The sequence below is a fragment of the Cucumis melo genome, chromosome 12 (assembly GCF_025177605.1).
Source record: "Cucumis melo cultivar AY chromosome 12, USDA_Cmelo_AY_1.0, whole genome shotgun sequence".
Lineage (NCBI taxonomy): Eukaryota > Viridiplantae > Streptophyta > Magnoliopsida > Cucurbitales > Cucurbitaceae > Cucumis > Cucumis melo.
The window spans coordinates 20,292,728-20,310,385 of record NC_066868.1 but is presented as its reverse complement, the minus strand read 5'-3'; the positions used below and the strand labels follow the sequence as shown (position 1 = coordinate 20,310,385).

The 17,658-nt window shown below is 31.6% G+C and overlaps 1 protein-coding gene across 1 annotated transcript; it reads left to right on the top strand.

The window, feature by feature from the left end:
* The first annotated feature begins 6,305 nt into the window (after nt 1–6,305).
* LOC103488681 (tetrahydroberberine oxidase-like) lies at nt 6,306–9,189 on the top strand. The gene is made up of 2 exons (XM_008447527.3): nt 6,306–7,176; nt 8,314–9,189. Exons 1-2 carry the CDS (start codon nt 6,306–6,308, stop codon nt 9,048–9,050), a joined length of 1,608 nt encoding a protein of 535 aa, XP_008445749.1. The 3' UTR covers nt 9,051–9,189.
* Nucleotides 9,190–17,658: the final 8,469 nt, after the last annotated feature.

Here is a 17,658-nt window from a genome sequence, read left to right as displayed (position 1 = left end):
ATTTATGTTTCAGATTATCTGGGAGCCGTACAAAGCTGTCATAGATTGCTTGCCACATTTCTGTACAAACGGTCACGAAATATGGCGGACAATTAGTCCTCTCATATGTTTCTACATTGGTGATTGACATCATTCTGATAGAGTACTTAGAAAGTTTGGTATTCAACAAGCTGTTCCACGTGGCTATAATACTGAAACACTATTGCATGATATTGACTTGAGGACTGCTGATTGGTCAGATAGAGTTGCTCATTTAGTTATGCAATGGCTAAATCGTAGAAGGTTTATTGCTACAAGACCTCCAGTTGAGCAATTTGATATAGATGTAACTCAAGAATACATCCATTAGTACAAAAACATTATTAGGCTCTATATCACCCAACCGGGAGCTGTTATGAGTCATCTGGTATACATTTAAATATTGTATAGTTGTTTTTAGTGCAAATTTGTTTTCAATGCTTTCTAATTCATTTTAATATTTTACAAAGATCGAACAATAGTAGACTTCAGAATGTTGCAGATGATCCACAACATGTCCTAAATATATGCAACGATAACGAGCAGTCCATAGAGAACATTCACTATATGTACGATGTCCCTATTGTACCTGCTCCAGTTCAGAGGAGACATGCTCTAGTGCAAGAGCTCGATCAATTGGAAGAAGTTGACCAACACGTGGAAGAAGTGCCTCCCGTGACACAGACACAAAGCAAGTATGGTTACGTTAGTCCAGTAATGATGATGCCAACATTTGGAATGACATATTATGATTCAGGAGTTAGTCAATCGTCAGACTTTGGAACAGAATATTATAATTCAGAGGCAGGTCCATCATCATCAAACTTTGGGCAATAGTACTATGATTAAGGGAGCGATCCATCGTCTTCATACATGTATGGTCACGGGTGTGTTCGTGAAGAACATAATGAATATTTGTACTACGAAATGCCTACAGCGGTACACGAGCAATCAGATGAGCAACAACAACAAGAGAATCAAAAGGAAATACAACAACAAAGAGTACAGAGTCGACGACGACAACCAGCTAGAAATCATCGACGTCCAGGTGGTGAAACACATTGATTTTTTTTTTATTTAAATGAAAATTGTTAAATTATTGTATTAGACATTTTGTTTCATATTTAATTAATTTTCAATCAAAAGCACTTGCTACAAATTTATAGCCTTCAATTAATAAAAAACTAATAGACTACAACGATAAATATCCATAAATTAGAAAACTAATAACATAAACATAAATTGAAAAATTAAAAAAAAAATTGAACGAAATTTCATCAATTTTAAAATACAAATAAGATACCTTTAATTAAAACTCCTTCCTCACATTTTAACTAAGTCACAATTTAAATAAATTAAAAATATTAAACTACAAAGAAGAAAATTAAATCATATTCTAATTAAATTAAAGAATTAAAGTAAATTTAAGAAAACTATATCACATTTTAATTTTAGTAAAATAAGTTAAACTAGAAAGATTATATTAAAAAAAATTAGTTGAAAGAAAATAATTTAATTAAGAAAGTAAAAAAGATAAAAAAAAAAAAAAAAAAAAAGAATAGTCAAGACTATTGTGAGATAAATCAATGCTATAAAATTTAATAAAGATAAATCAAAAGTTAAAAATTTCAAAAATAAAAGAAATATTTATAGATTTAAATTACAAAATTTAATTAAAAAATTAAACTACATAGAAAAAATTAAATCATATTCTAATGAAATTAAAAAATTAAACTGAATTTAAGAAAACTATATCACATTTTAATTTAATTAAAAAAATAAACTAAAAAGACTAAATTAAAATAAATCTAACACTATAGAATTTAATTAAGATAAATTAAAAGTTAAAAAATTTAAAAAATAAAAGAAATATTTATAGATTTAAATTACAAAATTTAATTAAAAAATTAAACTAAGAAAAGAAAATTAAATCTCATTCTAATTAAATTAAAAAATTAAAGTAAAAAAACTATATCACATTTTATTTTGGTTAAACTAAAAGGATTAAATTAAAATAAATCAACACTATAAAATTTGATTGAGATAAATCAAAAGTAAAAAAAGTAAAAGAAAATATTTCTTGATTTAAATTAAATAATTTAATTAAGAAAGTAAAGAAAAAAATATCTTTATTGATTAAAATTATATAACTTAATTAAAAAAGTAAAAACTTAATTAAGAAAGTACAAAAAAAAAAAGGAGTGAATGGTCGAGCCAAGGCTCGAACTATGTGGAGAGAAAAAAAAACGGAACATGTATGTGAGATAAAAAAAAAATATACAAAATCAATCTTATTTTAGTAAATACTTTGCAAATGAACCTATTTTCATAAGTAACTTTATAAACAACATTATTTATATAATTTTCTCCACCCAAAATATATTTAATTAATTTATAATTAAAAAAAGAACTAAAATAAAATCACATTTAAATAATTGAGCATAACACTCAATAAATTTAGCATAATTAAATAAAAATTAAGATGATTTTGGATTTGATTATCTTAAGTTTTTGACACTACAATTTATACCTCTCGAGTATTCAAAATGGGAAAAATTACTCTATGTCTAAGTTAGAACAAGTATCTTAGCCCATAATAGACATCGAGGAATCATTGTAATAAATCCAAAAATTAATAAACACATGAAAATAGAAAGAAACAAGACACAAGGTCGCCTTAACCGCGATGATTAATCTAGGCGGCTAATAAGCGAATAGACGAGATGTGACGTTGCCAGATGAATATGCGTGTGAAGGACTTTGGAGTGTTGCATGTGACGCTATGCATTTTTCAGAAAACACAAAGGGCAGTGTCACTATACTATCTTCGTGGCCAAAATTATAATTTTCACATTTTCCTTTCCTGGTTGATGCAATTAAGCTTCCTTCTGGCTGTTTTAGCTTTCTTTCATTATTGATTCTATCCTATAGGCACTCAAAGCCTACCTAATCATCAATTGAATATAATATAAAATCAAGGAATAACGTACGTTGTATTAAACTAATCAAGATAGTACATTTTCAGTGCTATTACTTCCACGTCTATACTAAAATCTGTAACACATATTGTAATTATATTCTATAACTAATAGTCTCACTGGACACAATTGGATGAATCCATAATAAAATATTCAACTACATCATGAAAACTTATTAGGATAAGACATAAAATTTCTATTAATCAAATATTTCAAACTAAGCCTAGCCATTTTGTTTACGAGTTCAAACAATATAGTACTATATTTACATATGCAATAATATATATGTGTGGTTCTACCTTAAAACTGGTGGCAGATCTCAAGTCAGTAGGTCTGCCATAACTTCAATTGCTACTTGGTGGATAAGAAATATTCAAAGAAAGAATAAAGTCAAATAACTAGTTGGGGTTGATAACGAATTATTAAATTAAAATTACAATTCTCATATCTGAATAGAAATTTAAAACATTGTAAAACAATGTGATCGAATCGTTAATAATAATTGCAAAGCTAGAGATCATTAAAACATATGCAATTTCTACAAAAGTGGGCTCTTGGAAAACATGACACAGAATTGGTACCTAAATCACTAATCATAATATTGACATATAATAATGTTATAACTTAAAATATTTACGACGTTATATTCTGATTTAGACTACATATCGAATAATCTTAGCTATATGGTAGAACAAAAACTCTAGCTATATACTATATGAGTGCAGAATAATCTCTAGCACATAGCACACAACAAATCTCTAGTCCATCTCTACCAATTACAATGACCAATTTATTTTTATTCTATTCCAAAGCTTCAGACCTTCTTCTCTCCAACAAAATATTTTTAATTTGAGTAGTCAATAAAAATAACCAAATACTAAAAAGATTTAAGAGTAATCTTTACATGTCATCAAATTCATGTCGTCAAATTTTGAAAGTAGAGCAAACTAATTGATACTTTATATTTGGTATTATTAGTTGACACAATTAATGAAATTAAGATGCAGCTTCAATATCAGATTAAAGTATTTTGTAAATTATAAAACTAATCCAAAAATCTTAATTAGACCATTCAACTACTTGAATGAAAATAAAGACATACCAAAATGAAAATTTTTAATTAGACCATTCAATTAAAAAAAAAACAATATATATATATATATAATACGTTTAGATTACATTGTTTTCCAGGATTTAATTAAAAAAGTGAAAGATAATTAGAGTTTTTGTTAATCACTTGGAACAGATTTTGAAGTTTCTTTTAAATAGTTTTTATAAAAAAATAATAATAATAAGTTTTTTTGGAGTAATTGTTTATCGAGTAAATCCAAACAAACCCATGTTATACCTTTCTTTTGTTTCACCATTTTAAAGTGAGATTTTAGTGAGTCTCATACTCATTTTGACTTCATGCACTCTCAAACGAGCATAATAGATTCGACGATGAGAGAAATGTATCTATATATAACATATAAATATTGCAATCATTTCCATATTTTCAACATGTGAGATCTCAACATATTTTGGTAAGACGGCATTCGTTTTTTTTGTAGACTACTCAATCCTTCTCTTATGGTAGGTTTTCTCGTGACGAACTATTGTCTTATGTTAGTTGGATTAGAGTGAAATCAGAGAAAAAGAATATATATATTCAAACATTAAGCTTAACCATTGTATCTTTTTATGTCGATGGTATTCAACTTCAGGTGGTAACATAGTTTAATCTAAATCCTAAGTTTTGGTGTGGTTAAACTATGTTTGGGGTCCACTACATGCCATAGATTATTTTAAATTATTTATTAAAAGAAAATCCCACTTCGCATCGACCACTAATGGGGTTGTTAGAAAGTGTCTCTCGGGAGAATTAAATACTAAAGAAAAATGATGAATAATTTTGACTTATTTTAACATATTTAGGTTAAAAATATATTATAAGTTTAAAGTTAAAAAGAAAAAGGAAAATAAATAAACAAGCATTACTTCGTAGAAAAGCGAAAGATTTTGCCATGTTTTTTACACAATCCCACAGACAAAAGATGCGAAAAAACAATAAACAAAATAAATAAATAAAAAGGTCCCTTTTATCAAATTTGTAATGATTGTTCTTCGACAATTAACATATAAAATGCTACCTGTAATCGTGCAAAAATATTAAGTTTTCAATATATATATATTTATTGTTTTAATTTACACATTTGTTAAGTAAAAAAAGGTTACTCTTTAGTTAAGTTAAAAAAACGATCACAAAATTTTATAAAACAATTTTTTATAGTTTCAAGACTTACAATAACTTAGTTTGAGTTTTGAAAGCTTGGGTGGCGGTGGGATGGATTTCATCGCCCAAATCCATACCAAATGATCAACCAATTCTATCACAAGAATTAGTCTTAGTGGTAAGATCGAGTCAAACATAGTAAGCATGTTAAATTTCTAGCTCTATAATAGATAATTCATACAGCTCGAGGTAATCGATGGGAGTTGTGATCATGATAGGTTGATTGTACGAGAAAGTAAGTTGCATAAAACAAAGAAAATTAAAATGTAATTCAATCACTAGCTAAAAGCCTTAGCTTGGGTTGTTTCCAAGTTTTTCCTATTCATTTCGAGACATTTCACTATCAAAATTGCATTACTTAAAATCATTGATCAATTGTTTACACCTAATCAATTTAATTAGAAAAATTAATTAAATTTTCCTAAATACCAAATTATTTAATCCGAAAAGATGTGAAAAGCATGTGAATCTGTATTAACCTAATTGTATTATGATCTAAGGAACGTTAGGTTGAGTAAACCACTTTCATGCATCTAGCTAATTATTATGATGACTCAATTCTAAGTTGATTAGATAAGTATACCTTGATAGTGTTGTGCACAATGTCGTGATGTAGATATCGCACGTTTTATGTCAATTCCACTATTATCTAGATCAATCCTTGATGTGCTCTAATCGTACGAAATAGACAAATGGAAATATAAAATCTAAAAGCAGTCTCTAATTGAGCCCATTTAGATAACAACATTTTCTCGATGCTATAAGGTGACCCAAAACTTTTAAGTGAAAGATGAAAGTAGTGTTATTTTTTATTAAAGTTGAATTTGAAACCTATCACTCTTGCTATTTAGAGATCACACAGTTTGTTAGTAGATCAACATGTTTTGTGGCAGAAAAAAAAAGGTAAAAACAAAAAATCATAAATAGTAAAAAATCAATGCTATAAAGAACAACCCAAAAATCCCAATAAATATATGAAGTTAATTTCCAATGCATAAACTAAAAGGAACCCAAAAACCTTTGGGAAGTGTGCAATGAAGTCTTTCCCTTTAAACCCATTGCTTTTTACCAGCTTCACCGTTGTATCTTTATCTTCAACACAGTGGTCAACAGCTTCATCTTACAAAAATAAAGATTTTCTTCGATGTCTCTCCATCCATTCTACAGACATTCCAATATACACTCCAATCAATTCTTCATATACTTCCACTTTGAGATCATATGCTCAAAATCCTAGATTCTCAACGCAATACAAAACCCTAAAACCCCTTGCCATCATCAAACCTTCTCATGTTTCCCACATTCAGTCCACCGTGATTTGTTCCAAAAGCCATGGCTTGCAAATCCGAATCCGTAGCGGTGGCCATGACACTGAAGGCCTTTCTTACATCTCCGACCTCCCGTTTATTGTCGTCGACCTAATAAATCTCAAGTCTATCGAAGTTGACACCACGAACAACACTGTATGGGTTCAGTCTGGTGCAACTATAGGCGAACTTTACTACAGAATCGCTGAAAAAAGTCGAACCCTAGCATTCCCAGCAGGTGTCTGCCCGACCGTGGGTGTTGGAGGGCAGTTCAGCGGCGGTGGATACGGGTGGTTGATGCGAAAATATGGTCTTGCTGCCGATAATGTAATTGATGCTTATTTGGTTGATGCTAATGGGATGGTTTTCGATAGTGAGGCAATGGGAGAGGGTTTGTTTTGGGCGATTCGAGGGGGCGGAGGAGGGAGCTTTGGGATCGTTGTAGGGTGGAAGGTGAAATTGGTTAGAGTTCCACCCATTGTGACAACTTGTAGGCTGGACAAAAGCTTGGACAAGAATACGAAGAAGATTGTATATCAATGGCAGTATGTAGCTAACAAAATGGAGGAAAATCTACTCATCGGCATCAATTTGACTGGTAATTGCATTCATAACATCAAGATTTACTTATATTTTAATACAATTAGTACGTTAAGTTAATACACTTATACCACCCATCATAATATATAACTTATTTCTTATTCATCATAATGGAGAGTGGTCCAACAAAGCCACTATTATGATAAACCTTTTTAATCATATTAAAATGAAAAATGTAGCATATTCCAACTTAAGGATATATTTAAAATATAATTAAGAAAATTTAGGTGTTTATCTCGATTATTTCTTTACCAGAAGTACTTTTCAATATATCTTTGATTGCATTTATGTTTTAGTGTAACTCACTCTAATTACACACCCTGATAAATTAAACATTCTTTTTTAAATAGAAAAAACACGTGCGGACCCTAATGATTGATACAACTTAGAGTACTTAACTAAGTATTCTTACGGTTCATTTCTTTTTTTTTAACTAAATATTTGAATCTTAGTAAAAATTCTCAAAACAAAATATATACTGTTTTTTTCTTTCTTTATAACTTTCAAAACATTGTTTGGCTTTGTAAACCCACACTGAAATTATGAAACAAGAGGTAGTGTTTGTATAAGCTTAATTTTAAAAACAAAAAAATTAAATCGGTTAAAATTTATTTTTAGTTTTCTAGTTTTAAAATTTAATGGACACGTAAAAAAAGAAAAGAAAAGAAAAACAAAAAAAAAAAAGAAGAAAAAAAAAACTTTAATTTGATTACTAGATCGTATTTTTTAAATGGAAGGTTTTTGAGGACAGTGTTTCTCTGTTTTTAAAACTTTGTCGGACCTTTTTAAATGCGTAAGTACAAAGTGATTAACAACGTATAGAAACTTATGGTTAAAATCCATAGACCATATCACTTAGTAAAAGCTATCAATAATATATAGATCATATCACTAATAAGAATTTGTCAGTGATAAAAGTCTATCAACGAAAGATTATATTTTTACATTTACTGTTAAAAAAAAAGTTCTTATACACTGGATAATTATCTCACAACAATTACCCTAAATTATTTAAAAATTTAGGTTTTTTTCCACTTGATTAAGCCAAAGAAACCCAATCTAATCTCTGATCGGTCTTTTAACTTTATCAAATTAGCTATTCAAATTCTAATTCCAAGTACTTGAATGATCATAGGTGGGAATCCAACTAAAGGAGTCAAGAGAAATCCAACAGCTTCATTCTTCTCTTTATATCTTGGAAAGACAGACAAACTTATTAAAATCATGAACACAACATTCCCTAACTTAGGATTAACAAAGGCTAATTGCAAAGAAACAAGTTGGATACAATCAACTCTCATTGCAGCTGGTTTTACAAATGGACAACCCTTGGAAATTTTGCTGACCAAACCTACTCTCAGCAACAATATAAGCTACAAAATCAAATCAGACTATGTGAAACAACCAATTTCTGAACACGCGTTCAAGGGAATATGGGACAGATTACAATCTCATGAAGTAGAAACATCACAACTTTTTTTGTTTCCTTATGGTGGGAAAATGAACAATATTTCTTCATCAAAGACTCCATTTTCACATAGAGCTGAATTTCTTTACAAAATCTCTTACACCGTTGGGTGGGCAGAACAAGGAACTGGTGCAAATGAGAGACATTTAAATTGGATACGAGAGTTGTATAGTTTTATGACTCCTTTTGTTTCAAATTCACCCCGGGCTGCTTATGTCAATTACAGAGATCTTGATATTGGAACAAATAATAAGTGTGGAAAGACGAGCTACGAGGAAGCAAGTATTTGGGGAATGAAATATTTTGGGAACAATTTCAAAAGGCTTGTGCAAGTTAAGACCATGGTTGATCCTTCAAATTTCTTTAGGCATCAGCAAAGCATACCACCTCTCACACTCTCATAGGGTTGATGATGTTAATTTCCATGTGTGTTTGTCCAATCCCCAACTTTTTGTTTGTATTGCAAAATAAGAGGTTGTGTGTCAGAGCTGACTTTCTTTGTGTGTGATTGTTAAATAAGATCCATTGTTCATGGAAGAAAAATATTTGTGATTTTCAAGTTTTCATTTGAGTTTGACGTTTGACTTTTGGAATGCGTGAATGTTACATTTATATGAAATTTACTTTTAAAAAACTATTTCATAGAAAATTAACTAAAAATTAGCATATAAAAGAATTTTCGTAAATCACAAAATTGTTAAAAATATTTATAAAATATATCAAAATTTTCAATTATATTAACGGTAAAGAAAGTTGATATTATTTAAAATTTTGTTGTATATTATAAATATTTTAATTAATTTTAATGGATTATTTGTTGGACATTGTTACGATGCAGTTATGTTTTAAAAAATTAAATGAAATATATAATATCACAGGTCTAATCCAAACAAATTTTTTGTTTACTTCAATATTTAAATGATGCTTCACATTGCAAATGATAATACCTTTTTTAACGTATTTTAATTGATTTTGTTATTTTGTGTAATTAAACAATGCAAATACATGAGAAATACTCAAACTCATAAGATTTGTTTTAATACACCATGGTGGCATTTACTAGAAGAAATATGACCTATGATGTGGGTTAGAAAAAATGAAAACGAATGTTTAATGTCGGTTTTAAACCGACATCAAAGAGGAAGGATTATCGTCGGTTTAAAACCGACATTAAAGCTATCTTAATTTTTTTATTTTATATTTTTTAAAATTAATTCTCTCCTCATTCTCCTCACTCTCCTCACTTTACTCATTCTTCTTCCCTCTCATCTCAACTGACCCTAAACTCCCCAAACACTTTCTTCTCAATCACTCACTCTTCACCGTCGAAGCATATATGCGCCATCATGTCGTCCTTTATGCCTATCACTGTCGAAGATCTGTCAAACTAAGTCACGCCACCATTGTCGCGCCGTCCTAGATCGTCTCGCCCAGATCGTCCCCAGACCCTTCATCCCCACCATCGCCAAAGATCGTCCTCCATCTTATGCTTTGTCGACATCTTTTGCAGTTGTCAGTTACTTTGGCATTTCTTTGGTGCTTTGTCGCATTTTTTTTCTTAGATCTAAGTTCGTCTTCTTCTCTACCGATGTCTCGAAGTTCGTAGGATCAATAGATCTTGTGTAGATTTACACGTTGATCGTGGTTTCTGGTGATAGATTTCAATTTTTTATTCTAATTCAAATCGACTCAATAATACATCTGATTTCTTATCTTCTTCGTTCCTGTTTTGACTAGGATTCTTGGTTGTTTTATGGTCGTAGATCTTGGGATTTTTCTGATGAGTTAGGATTTCAATGTGCATGCACAGATAAATAGTGACATATACATAGACAGATCTGAGCATTTTAAAGCTCTTTTGGTGTTTGACTGTTTGTTTTGGTTGCCTTATTCTCATTTTGGTTAGCTGCAGGAAAATATACACATTGATGGTCAAGGTTTTTTAAAATCTGAGATGTAGCAAAGAGGGTCTTACCAGTTTGGCTGCTGAGAAAAGGCTGAAGATTTTTTTGCAACAATAAGCTTGAGGATAAGAAGGTAATGTTTTCACTTACTAGTAGCATTGTGGTTAACTCAGTTAATTAGGTTTGAATTTTTCTTGTTGTATGGCTAACTCGGTTAATTTGTTGGTATCATCACCTTGCTTATCATTAACTCTACAATCAGTTTTATTGAGGAAAACAATGTAGGAACTGTTGCATCTACTCTCATAGCTCATCTTGCTCCCAAAGCCAAGGTATTAGAGATGAATTATTGGGTGCGTTGCGTTTTTGCTAGAAACTGTACCTTATTGGCTTAATTTCATATATCTTTGAGATGTTTAAAGCTTAGTGGAACCACAACTTTTAGGTGATATGTACTTAAGTTTTTGTATTTGACTTTTTATTTTATGTGGAAAGTTCTTAGAGATGGAAGGTGGAGCAAGCAAGATGCTTCCATTTTAGTTCCTGAGGACTTAATCAGTGTTAAACTTGGAAACATTATTCCAACCGATGCTCGTCTTCTTGATGGGGATCCACTAAAAATTGACCGGGTTGGTAAAAAACTATGATATCTGGGGATTTTAATTACCTGATTTCTCACATACCACCCATTACCCAATGCTCCTCATATTGTAACTGTCGTGTAAGAAGTAACATATGAAAGAAACTTTAGTGTAAGAAGTTAGCCAATCGTGTAAGAAGTAAGAGGGTAAACGATCATGTAAGAAGTAAGAGGGTATATAATTGTGTAAGAAGTAAAAGAATAAACGATTGTGTAAGAAGTAAGAGGGAAAACAATCGTAAGAGGGTAAACGGTCGTATAGAAAGCTAAACGATCGCGTAAGAGGGTAAACGATCGTGTAAGAGGTTGAACGATTGAATAGAAAACTAAACGATCGTATTTATTCCTAGTAGTGTTCTTCACATCCCTATTTCCTCAATCCAAACGGCCCCTTATAACTGTCTTATTTTTATCACTGTTGCTTCGTTTGTAGGTCTTGACAGCCATAGGTAATTTCTGCATATGTTCCATTACTTCGAGAATGGTAATAGAAATCATTGTAATGTACCCAATTCCACAACACTTTGATTGCATCAAAACTTGCTTTGAGTGTATCTTTCTTTCTTTCTTTCTTTTCTTCATTTGAGTATCTTTATTTTTAATTTATCCACTCCTACCTGTTGTTGGTTGTAGGTGTGGACAAATTCAGAAGATTGCTTAAGATTATTTATATATGGTGGATTTTAGACTAATTTAAACCTTCCAAAGTAGACAAGCAACTCACTCAATGTATTTATTTATTTATTTATATTTTTTTTGTAAAGGATGATCAATGCAATAGTTAAACTTCTCGCTTTCTTTGCTTTTGGAGTCAAGTTGTATATATACACATACACAACATTAAGATTTCAGTCTGTATATATACAAGTAAAAGAGAAATATTATAGTTTCTACAAAATTTGTTGACATAATCTGAGACAATTAATGTCGGTTTTTAAACTATTTCGCATCATAAAAAATGGACAACAATGCAACAATTAATAAAAATAAATTTGAAAACGGACACATAAGACATGTACAATGTCGGTTCTAAACTGACATCAAAGCCCAATTGACATTAAAGGGCTTTAATAACACGATCATAAATGTAGATTTAGAACTAACATCGTACCTCTTTAATGTCAATTTTAAACCAACATTGTTGATCTCTTTAATGTCGATTTTAAACCGATATCAAAGTCCAACTGACATTGAAGTGTTACACATCTGATCATCATGTGAAAAGAAAAATATGTCGTGATAGAAAACTTGTTGAGATACAAAATTTGTCATGGTTCAAATTTTCTTGACAATAAAATGTCATATGGTTTCCATATTCTTGATAGGTTGTAAAATTTGTATTTCAAAAGTAATTTTTCACAACTTAGGCAACATTATTGTAAATAAAGGAAGAAGGGAAAAAGAGCTTACATGCAAGGCCATGAATAATTGATAATAAGTGAATGAGACCGATTATCAACTCAAAATTATCTATCATTTCGAGATAGGTGATGAAGAGGGGTTACTATGCAAAACATAATTGACATTTGAGAATATAATCATTTAGTTCAAATCCTCATAAATGCGATGAATTAGAATGAAAGTCCTAGTATCCTGTACTAGAAATTGGTACCATAGCCCATTCTCAACATGCCTAGCAATGGGAAAAGAAAAGTAACATAAACAAATCAAGAGACCATGAAAAAGAGAGAGAAAATCGTCCAAAGTAGTTGGAATCCAAGATAGGTCACGTAGGTGGCAGAAGAAAAAATATATATAATTCGCAACGGCACCACGGAGCTAGGGACAATGTTGAGGTGTTGACAAACCAATGTACGCGGATCAACTCCATAACACCACGATACTATGTGCTTTTCACAGATAGTAAGACTACTTCCTTATAGCGCTGCATACTACAAGGTAGGGGTGTTAGGGTTGATGCCTTAAATCTCGTGGTCTTGTAGTTTGTAATTGTTTATATTATACAAACATTTTATTTATCTAATAAAATAAAGTGTTTTATTTTATTTGACATTTAGTTGGATTAACCCAAAAAACCAATAAACTAACATTCAAGGTTATTTTCCGGAACTTAAACATATATGTGGAGACACTACAAATATGACCTACTTTGTAGTTGTTACAATTGTTCTACAGTGCTACAAATGATTTGATCCTAATCATTCATGTCGAGACATTAGAGTGGGGGTATTCTATACAAAGATTTTGTATAAGACCGAACCATGAAATGAATAGTATCTCTTATTAACACTGTTACTAGTTGAGACTACATTTCACCAGGATGACCATAAGTGACTTGACCTGAATCCTAAGTGAGTTGTGAACTCCTGCTTATGAAGGCAGTCCTTTGATTTGCATGGGTGAGAGTGGCCTATGTCGCCGAATCAATATATCTACCATTTTAGGGATTCGTCTGATTGGAGAGCTGGGAACACAGCTACACAAGGAGGAATTCACTCCTCCTCTATAGATAGAGTAAGTAGAGAAATTACTCTCTTAAGGGCTGATTCGAGGACTTGAATAATGTGGTGCCACACACTCTCTTGGCCCGAGAGGAGTTCAGTTATAGTAGGACTACAATTATTGTTCATTAGAGGAATCAGTGGTACTTAAGGAGTTAGATGTAACTACAGGGGCAAAACAGTAATTTTTGTCCTAGCTGTACTTACGAGCAATTTGTGAAGGGTCATTGTACTGTGGATTGGTTATGTCTAATGGACAAAAAAATATATCTACAGTAAGAAAAGTGCAGCTATTAATCTTTAGTGGAATGACTGATAGTTAATGAACGAAGATTAGTTAAATTAAAAAGTTTAATTAATTACTCTCATGTCATTAGAGCTTCAATTTGTAGGTCCATAAGATCCCCTTATTAGCTCAATAAGGATAAATGAGAATCAAATTTATTTTAGTTTAATTTGAATTGTTCAAATTGATTAAAGGAAATAAGTTGTATATGATACAATTAATATAATGTATTTGATACATTATAATATAAAGTTTTCATGAGAGAAGTTAATATTTGAATATGATTCAAAGAATAATAATAATATGAATAAGATTTAAATAATAATAATAATATGAATAAGATTCATAAATAAACTATAGGGTAAATTAATATGATTCGATTCATAGTAGCACTATAGACCATATGAGAGTCTAAACCATTGCTTATATTATATATGATATAATATAAAATTTATATTATATGAGATATAATATAGATTAAATTTATATTTATTTTATTTTAATTTAATTAATATATTTTTAGTTAGTAAAATAACTCCCACGTGCACAAATGAAAGAAGTTATCTAATAACTTCCCTCCATCTCTCTTAATGGTTGAGATATTCAGAAGATTCAGTGTGGTATCTATCTGCTCTCTCCGCTCTCTAAATTTTAGACGATCTCTCTGTTCCAAAAAGGAAAAAGATTCTCCTTCAAAACTTCTCCCTCACCAAATTACAGAAGCCCATAACTCTCTGTTGGTTCTAACCTTGAGAATAACGAGGAAGACTTCGTGGTGTTTGGAGAAATCAAGAAGTTCTTGGAGGTTCCACAAAGGTTAGTTTTTCCCCCTTTTCCTCCATAGAAGTATGCTTATTTTTTGTTTTCTCGGAGTTTTTTTTGTTCTACAAATTGAATTCGATGTGCACGGTGCTCATACGATTCCGCTCTGGAAATTCCATTTCGTCACGGGGTCGCCTAGATAGGTGGTCGTCTAGATAGAACGACTAACCGAAAAACCAAAACTTCAATGTCATGGAACACATGCTCTCTTTAAGACGTTTCACAGATCTACTCAAAGTACAAATAGTCTTAATATTGTCATGTCGCCTCTATAATAAAACAGCCATATACTCGATCAAAGTTGCACTGAAACCCATTGCCAGGAATAGAGGAATTTTTGACGTCGTAGTATGTTGGTCAAAATAAAAAAGGAATCTTCGATTGTCAGAAATTCCATCGAGAAGAACATCGGAAGTACTACGTCGGGGAAGCTTTCTCCGACGCATTAGCATAGACTCATCCTCGATGTAGTCCATGCCAACGTATGGCTGACGTCATGCATCGGAGATAAGGCTATCCCGACACGACGTTGGAAAAAGTTTTCCTTGACATAAAGGAAAAGACGTCGGGGAATCACATTATTATGATGTAGGATATGCATTGGGATAAGTTTTTTTATTATTTTTTATTATTTTTATTAAGTTTTATTAGATATCCTTCATCAGATATCCTTCTGCAATAGACCCCTCAGGACTTTCTTTGTTACGAACAAACTATTTTAATGTGCTAGACTTCTTCCAATGGGATAAATCCAACTGTAAGAAATCGGACCAGCAACCTTGATTTCATATGGTAGGTGAATGGCAAGGTGTACCATTGCGCTGAAGAAGGCAGGTGGAAATATTCTTTCCAATTTGCAAAGTATGATTATAATATATGCTTGCAATCTATCCAAATCACTTACTCTTATCATTCTTGCATCCAAGTCATAGAAAAAACTATATAGTTTAGTAACAGCGGTGTACCCATTTTTTAGTAAGCATGCTTAAACACCAATAGGTAGAAGTTGATGTAGCAAAACATCACAATCATGCATTTTGAGACCGGACATTTTCTTTGTTCTTTCATTCACACATTGTGAAATATTAGAAACGAGTCCATCAAGAAACTTAACTGATTTCAGGTACTTGCAAAATGCAACTCGCTCACTCCTAGTCAACATGTAACTCGCATGTGGCTTCACCAATATGTTAACAACTTCTATCAAGTGTAAATCCTTTCTTATTTTCAAATCTTGTAGGTCCAACCGAGCATTCATGGTATCCTTAGTTTTTCCTTCAATATTCAACAACGTACCAACCAAGTTGTCACAAACATTCTTCTCAATATATATTATATCAAGTTTGTGATGTAACGGTAGTCTCGACCAGTAAGGAAGTTAAAAAAAATACTTCTCTTCTTCCAATTAAGAGCTCTCTTTCTTTTCTTATCTTTTAACGACGAATGTTTACTCATAACTGAAAACTCCAACTAATCTAGTTGTTATAATATTTTATGTCTATTCATTACCACTAGAGGAGTCTTATGCTTTACCTTTCCATCATGTAGCATACTTCTACGCCAAACGTGGTTCTCTAGAAGATAGCATCGATGTCTTATGAAAAATATTTTCCCTTGTATCCCAAACTATGATCTATCTCCCATGCATATGAGACATGTTTGATACCCCTTTGTACTTCACTTGGATAGGTCACCATATGTTGAAAAGTCATTAATTGTCCACAACAAGGTTGCATACAACTGAAAGAATTGACCCATAAGAGAATCATACGTACGCACACTAAAAGTCCATAACTCTTTCAGTTTCTCAATCAGTGGTTGAAGGCAAACATCAATTTTCCTACAAGGAGATCTTAGACTGGATATAAGTAATGACATGAAGAAGTTTGACTCTTTCATGCATTTCTAAGGTGGCAAATTGTAAGAAATTAACACCACATGCCACATACTGTACGAGATACTCATATGACCAAACGAATTAAACCCATCTGAAGCTAACCCTAAATGAATGTTCCGTAAATCTGAAGCAAAATCAAGAAATTCACAACCAAAATGCTTTCATCCCTGTGAATAAGCCGGATGTCTCAACACATCTTCTATTTTAACTCATTTATTCTTATGTCATCTCATGTCAGATGAGCTTTCTTGCGATACAAACACGCATTGTAATCTTGTTATCAATGGAAAGTCGTGCAATACCTTCTGCAGAATGTTTTTCCCTCTGTTATGGTGAACCTTGTTTCGAGACTCGCCACAAGTTGGACAATGTTGCAAATCGCCAAACTCCTTCCAGTACAATACACAGTTGTACTTACAAGCATAAATAGTCTCGTATCCCAAGCCCAAGTCACGCAATTTTCGTTTGGCTTCATAAAATGAACTAGGGATCGTAGTACTACACATTGGAAACACACATTTTAATATCTCTAACAACATGTCGAATGACCTGTTATTCCAACCGTTGAGAACCTTTACATGCATCATCTTTACCAAAAAATTCAGGGAGGAAAATTCAGAACAAACGGGTTATAGCTCATGACGTGCTTCATTCAATAAGTAATGTAATATGATTGTTGTCTCTTATTCTATATCTACTCGACTATTAAATGGCATGTCATTCTCTAAACCTTCCTTTGTTTCTTCTACGTGTTCAATTGGAGCTTGCAAATCATAAAACATACCCAACATTTCATTTTCTTCAGGAAAAAGGTTACTGCTGATTTTTTCATCAAAATGGTTACTACGGCTAGTTCCTTCCCAAACTTTGTATACCTCTATGCAAGTTCACGAGTCCTCCATGATACACCCAGTCTGTATAAGAGGAGGATATTCCAATGGTTAAAAGATGTCACTCCACATCCTCTAATGATTCCTAATTTGAGTCCATACATCTCTCAC

What these genes read in the sequence shown, in the direction of transcription:
- LOC103488681 (XM_008447527.3), top strand. Translation starts at nt 6,306, where the DNA reads ATGAAGTCTTTCCCTTTAAACCCATTGCTTTTTACCAGCTTCACCGTT. An exon ending in CATCGGCATCAATTTGACTG is followed by an intron (nt 7,177 to 8,313) that starts GTAATTGCATTC and finishes GAATGATCATAG; the next exon opens with GTGGGAATCCAACTAAAGGA.